The sequence below is a fragment of the Podarcis liolepis genome (genome assembly GCF_965112155.1).
Source record: "Podarcis liolepis genome assembly, chromosome: 17".
Taxonomy (NCBI): Eukaryota; Metazoa; Chordata; class Lepidosauria; order Squamata; family Lacertidae; genus Podarcis; species Podarcis liolepis.
The window spans coordinates 43221946-43228438 of record NC_139571.1 but is presented as its reverse complement, the minus strand read 5'-3'; the positions used below and the strand labels follow the sequence as shown (position 1 = coordinate 43228438).

General features: G+C 43.6%; 2 protein-coding genes across 5 annotated transcripts in view; one reads left to right on the top strand and one right to left on the bottom strand.

Annotated features, from left to right (window-relative positions):
* The first annotated feature begins 3370 nt into the window (after positions 1–3370).
* CTC1 (CST telomere replication complex component 1) overlaps positions 3371–6493 on the top strand; it is a 38460-nt gene continuing 35337 nt past the window's right edge. Inside the window, exons 1-2 of one of the 2 annotated variants that reach the window (XM_083481670.1) lie at positions 3371–3618; positions 4336–4440. In XM_083481670.1, coding sequence (XP_083337796.1) covers positions 3578–3618; positions 4336–4440 — 146 coding nt within the window. In that variant the 5' untranslated portion in view covers positions 3371–3577. The remainder of the gene's footprint in view (positions 3619–4335; positions 4441–6493) is intronic. The other variant, XM_083481671.1, reaches the window with a different exon arrangement.
* Positions 3613–6493, bottom strand: part of LOC310696464 (tumor necrosis factor receptor superfamily member 1A-like) — a 78573-nt gene continuing 75692 nt past the window's right edge. For 2 of the 3 annotated variants that reach the window (XM_083482029.1, XM_083482028.1), the window contains 3 exons: positions 4987–5066; positions 4044–4105; positions 3613–3785 (listed from right to left, as the gene is read on the bottom strand). In XM_083482029.1, the coding sequence (XP_083338155.1) occupies positions 3758–3785; positions 4044–4105; positions 4987–5066 (170 nt within the window). In that variant the 3' untranslated portion in view covers positions 3613–3757. The remainder of the gene's footprint in view (positions 3786–4043; positions 4106–4986; positions 5067–6493) is intronic. The other variant, XM_083482030.1, reaches the window with a different exon arrangement.

Genomic DNA, 6493 nt, shown 5'->3' with positions numbered 1-6493 from the left:
CCATCAGCTCTCCTTTACTTTTTAAAAAAATCATTTTTATTCGATTTTACAGATATAAATTGATAACAAAACCAAATATGCAGTGCTTTTTCCTGGATACTCCTAAACATTTTGTGAATCTAGGTTTGGCCTCACTGAGGGGCAGTATTTCAATATGAGTGGGAAAAGGACAGGACCCCCAAACATTTTAAATTAAAAAAGCACTGGATAAATCCATCAGCTCTCCTTTACTTTTTTAAAAAATCATTTTTATTCGATTTTACAGATATAAATTTATAAAAACCAAATACGCAGTGCTTTTTTCTGGGGGGGGGACACAGGGACGCAGACCCCTCAACATTTTGTGGATCTCGGTTTGGCCTCATTGAGGTGGCAGGATTTCAATATAAGTAGGAAAAGGAGAGGACTCCCAAACATTTTTTTAAGAAAAAAAAGGACTGGATAAATCTATCAGCTCTCCTTTCCTTTTTGAAAAACCATTTTTATTTGATTTGACAGATAAAAACGTATAACAAAACCAAATATGCAGTGCATTTTTCGGGGGGGGGGGGACACGGGTACACATGCCCCTAAATATTTTGTGAACCTAAGTTTGGCCTCATTGAGGGACAGTATTTCAATGAGTAGGAAAAGGAGAGTACCTCTAAACATTTTTAAAGAAAAAAAGCACTGCAAATGCGTATCCATATAGTTTTCCTTGCATCTCGAGACTCCCCCCCCCCATCCCCTCCATGAGTCCTATTGTCAATGTTTCCAACTTCATATTATTTCATAATCTATATTTTATATCTATCCACATTGTCCATTGTTACATTACAAGTGAGATTAAAATCCTGCTAATGTTTTAATCTGTTTACAATGGTCTCCTAAGTAAATTATAATTTCCCCCCAATATTTCTTGAAATTTTTATCTTCTTGGTTCCAGAGCTTTCCGGTCAGTTGTGCCATTTCACCATAGTCTAACAACTTGGTTTGCCATTCCTATCTGGTAGGGTATCGGCTCCCCTTTCCAAGCCATCTGACAGTTCATGGCATGGAGCCTTGTAAGCTTCTTGCATTTGAGCTCAGAAACTAGTAATAAACAGAGAACTTATTGTTTTTTCAGATATAAAACCACCTATTAAGGACTTGCATTTAAAGCCAAATGATGCTCCCTGCAGCATTGCAATGGTTCTATATTCTGAACACACAAGCTATTTTTCATGCCCCAAATAACTCTTAGGTAAAGGTAAAGGGACCCCTGACCTTTAGGTCCAGTCGTGGCCGACTCTGGGGTTGTAGCGCTCATCTCACTTTACTGGCCAAGGGAGCCGGCGTACAGCTTCCGGGTCATGTGGCCAGCATGACTAAGCCACTTCTGGTGAACCAGAGCAGCGCATGGAAACGCCGTTTATCTTCCTGCTGGAGCGGTATCTATTTATCTACTTGCACTTTGACGTGCTTTCAAACTGCTAGGTTGGCAGGAGCAGGGACCAAGCAATGGGAGCTCACCCCGTCGCGGGGATTCGAACCGTCGACCTTCTGATCGGCAAGTCCTAGGCTCCGTGGTTTAACCCACAGCACCACCCGCTACCCAAATAACTCTTTAAGACATTGCTATTATTTATGTGAAGGTCAATCTGATCTGTATCACGGAGACCTGGGTGGGTGAACAGAGAGAAGCTTATCTCACCCAGTTGTGCCCACCTGTGTATTCGACAAAGCATCAGGACAGACTTCGGGGGGGGGGGCGTTGTTGTAGTCTAGAGATTTTCTTTCTTACTCCAGATTTTCTGACCATCTGAATGGAGATCTACAGTGTTTGTGCCTGGTGCTGAGTAAATATTAGGGATTCTGCTGGTTTATCACCTGCCTCATTGGCCAGCAGTCAGTCCCCCTACCTAAGCTGGTCTCATGGGCAGGGTTGAGGACTCTCAGGCTGCTGGTTCTGAGTGGGCTTCAATATCCACGCTGAGGTGGCTCAGGACTTCATGTCTGCCACATGTCATCAGCCCAACACATATTGCAGACTGCATTCTGAATCCTGTATTTTCCACCGGGCCGGGAAGAGGGTGATCTGAAAGTTGGGGGATATTGATGTCACTCCCTTGTCCTGGTCAAATCATCCAGGCTTGGACACAAAAATTGCCCTGGTCACCTTATATGATGACCTCTGTCAGGAGAGATTGAGGAGATGCATCCCTGTTAATCCTCCTTGACCTCCATACTGTATGCGCCAGTAAAAAAGGTAAAAGCACCCCTGGACAGTTAAGTCCAGTCAAAGGCGACTATGGAGTTGTGGCACTCATCTCGCTTTCAGGCCGAAGGAGCCGGCATTTGTCCACAGACAGCTTTCCGGGTCATGTGGCCAGCATGACTAAACCGCTTCTGGCGCAACAGGACATCGTGACAGAAGCCAAAGCGCATGGAAACACTGTTTACCTTCCTGCCACAGCGGTACCTATTTATCTACTTGCACTGGCATGGTTTCGAACTGCTACGTTGGCAGGAGCTGGGACCGAGCAACGGGACCTCAGTGATTTAGACCACAGCGCCACCCACATCCCCTTTACCATATACATCAGTACTCCCTACTGGTGAGTACTGTAACAAAAAATGGTTGTATCTCTGCTGCTATTGTTTTTGCATGACTTGAGTTTGTTTGTTCATCTGTGCTGCTCACCAGCACCAAGAAACCTCTTGAACGCACTGGGAAGTTCTTTGTATCTGTCTGTTCCAGATCCTGCTATCCTGCAGCACCATGTGGGATTGTATTTCTCAGGTATGCCTGTGCGGGTCTTTGTAGTTCTGCGTTTCTGCCATTGCTGGCCCAGGCCGCTGCTGCAGCAACCATGGGCAAAGAAGAAGAAGAAGAAGAAGAAGAGGAGGAGGAGGAGGAGGAGGAGGAGGAGGAGGAAGAAGAAGAAGAAGAAGAAGAAGAAGAAGAAGAAGAAGAAGAAGAAGAAGAAGAAGAGGAGGAGGAGGAAGAAGAGGAGGAGGAAGAAGAAGAAGAGGAGGAAGAAGAAGAAGAGGAAGAAGAAGAAGAGGAAGAAGAAGAAGAGGAAGAAGAAGAATTTGGATTTGATATCCCGCCTTTCACTCCCTTTAAGGAGTCTCAAAGCGGCTGACATTCTCCTTTCCCTTCCTCCCCCACAACAAACCCTCTGTGAGGTGAGTGGGGCTGAGAGACTTCAGAGAAGTGTGACTAGCCAAGGTCACCCAGCAGCTGCAAGTGGAGGAGCGGAGATGCGAACCCGGTTCACCAGATTATGAGACTACCGCTCTTAACCCCTACACCACACATAGCCAAGGGGAGCAGCTGTCCCCCCTACCAGATCAAGTAAAACAATAGAAATACTCAACCAACTGACCACGTCAGTTCTGCCCCGCAAAAAGTCCTTCCCCCCCCCAACAATGTCTTGCCTCCCCTAAAAAAAATCCTGGCTACGCCCATGGCAGCAACCCTGTTTTTACTTTATTCCAGAAAACAGTGAAGTAAGAAAGGATTACTAAGCAGGCAGACTTAGTAATGGCAGGGAGCAGCTTGCTGCTAGGACTCTCCCATCAAGGAATCTGGTTGTACAGTGGTCAAAACTAGATGAGGGAGAAAACAACAGAAATTCGACAGGAGGGCAGAAGGTGAAATGTTTTCTTTTAAATATTTATATTTTTAAAATGAAATGTTTTACAGCTGTTTCCAGCGATGCCAGAAATGGGGCGAAAACTCTTCTCCATTGCAGAGATCCATAGCTCCAGGCATACAGCCTTTCCTCAGTTCCTATTTACTAAGAGGCCGATAAGGGAATCTGTGGGGAAACATTCAAAAATAATTAATGGTGAATACCACTGGCCATTAAACCAGTTCCTGCAATGGGGAATTTTCCATTTGGCTACTGATTCTCCACTTTCCACTAAAAAGAAAATAATGATATTTTGGGCTTTACCCCCCAATCATCTCCTCCTGCTCTGGACATGAGAGAAGCAGGTCAAGGGCAAATAAGAGAGACCTGGAGGTCTGTACCCCCCATGTCTGAGGTTCCGCACCCTATTATTCCAGAACTCACTTGAAGAATTTTCGTTTCTGACCCCGATGTCGCAGTCTGTCTGGCAATCTGGCTGACTGCAAACGAAACAGGAAAAAGTAGGTCGTAGTTGCACAGGAAATAAATACTGCTTTATAGCTCCTTTACAGTTCCTCCTATTTCATTGCCCCCTTGAATCTCTACTCAGAGAAAGGAGTGTTTTGGGGAAGTCAGGATCTTGCATACTACTTTGTGACATTTTGGTTGGTTTAACAAAGTTCTGCCTTGGGTAAAGCTACCTAATTTGGCTTCTATATTTGCTCCTTTTACCTAGCATGGAAGACTGGCAGGCAGGAGGAAAAGATGTTGAAGCTTTTGCATCTGCTCGGCGATTCTCCCCTGCAAAGGCTCTCAAAAGCTGTCCAACTGCCAGCCAGAAGTATGCCTGGTTTAATACTATTGCCTTATGAACATGGCATTGAGAATCCTATCATCATCTGAAGTATTATTCGTATTGTTTTATTTTGTTTATACCTGCCCTTCCCTTCCAAAGGGAGTAAAGATTCGTCCAACTGAGTGCTAAAAACAGTTTGGGGGGGCAGCAGGACAAGAGGAAGTGTGGCTACGCTCTTAGTAAGGGCTAAACCATGGGTAGGCAAACTATGGCCCGGGGGCTGGATCCGGCCCAATCGCCTTCTAAATCAAGCCCGTAGACGGTCCATGAATCAGCATGTTTTTACATGAGTAGAATGTATGCTTTTATTTAAAATGCATCTCTGGGTTATCTGTGGGGCATAGGAATTGGTTCATCCCCCCCCCCAAAAAAAATATAGTCTGGCCCCCCACAAGGTCTGAGGGACAGTGGACCGGCCCCCTGCTGAAAACGTTTGCTGACCCCTGGGCTAAACCCTTAGGATGCTGTTTTTCTACAAAGATGTGCTCCCACCTTTTATGCAGGTAAGACAGATAACAAGATTTCCCCCACCTGCTGCATGGGTAGCACTTGTTTTTTGGAGAAAGAATCCATGGAGGCACTCTCACATACTGTGTCACTGAATTTGGTACCTAGAAAGAAAAGATAAGTGAGAGAAGGAGATATTTTATTTCAGTGATTTGGATCTCACTCAAACACACTAGCACCTAAGCAGTGTTTATTATGTTAGATGTGATGCAGAAGTTCCACATTCAGAATCGCTTGTGGCTTTAAAGGCAGTTCAACAACAGCAGAAGGGTGCCAGAATCTGATTCACATTTCCCATATGCAGTGGTTTCCCCACTGATAACTGTGGGGCCAATTTACAGGTGGAGACACAACAGGTTCTCAGACAATACCTGCGTATTTTTTCCTCTTGGGGAAAACAATAGCTTCAGAGATGGGATTTTAATCAAGAAAACAGCCCTGGATGGGAGGAATCAGAGGGCATGAGAAGGAGCCAGCATCTTTCCCCAGCACTATGCTCCTGATCTGAATCAGGTCCAGTGTTGCTGTTACATTAGGAACAAATTGCAGGAGGTCCTGATCACAGATCTCCTGTGTCAACACATTTAACTGTGCCCTCTGCAGGGCGAAAACAGAATGGGTGCATTAACAGCATGGTTACAAGAAAAGGAATCTGTTCCGACAGTGACACAGGAGGGAACTGTTCAACCACTTCAATCATTGAAAACAAGCACCAAATAGTTACATATCAAAGGGAAAAGATGCGTCATTTTGCATTTAAAAAGCAAGATAAGACTGCAATTCTATGGATGTTTACTTGAAGGTGAACTCAATTGAGTAAAGTAGGGGTTACCTCTGAGTAAACATGCATAGACATGGTTGCATATAATTGAAAATTATTATTTTCTAATGTTCAATCTATACTGAAAGTTTTTTAAAAAATTACAGCTGAATGAAGATTTTAGCTTCTTTCAACTTTGGATTTTGGAATTTGTTAAAAATTCCTCATGTTATGTTATGGCTCATCTGTTTGCTCATAATGTTATAATAGACAATTTATTGCATTCCTAATATTAAAGTAAGATTATGGAACTGCAGAATAATTACTAGCTCCTGATATAATTTTTGCTTCAATTTATTAGGCTTTCTAAATTGAAACGTTGTAGACAAAATAGCTAATTTTGATTACTGTTAACTCCTCCTTAAAACTCCCCAGATAAAATTATATATATTCCACAACTAAATATTTTGGAGCTTGGAAAAAATAAAGGTATTGTGTCCCTTAAAAGAAACCACCCCAAAAAACCACAATGAAATGCAGCAGGGAGCTCAGAATTCTAGCCCAGGGGAACAAAATGTGGTTCTCTCCAGGTGTATGGTTTTTTTAACTCCGCTTTGTCCCGGATCTTAGAGAAGTCAATCGGAAATTGCTCACTGAGCGCTAAAGAGAAGCTACCCAACCCCCGAAAACCAGTGGCAAAACCATGAATTGCAAATATGTTTTTCTGTTATGTGCCATGGCTCAAATGAAACAATTACTCTTGCCTTATTG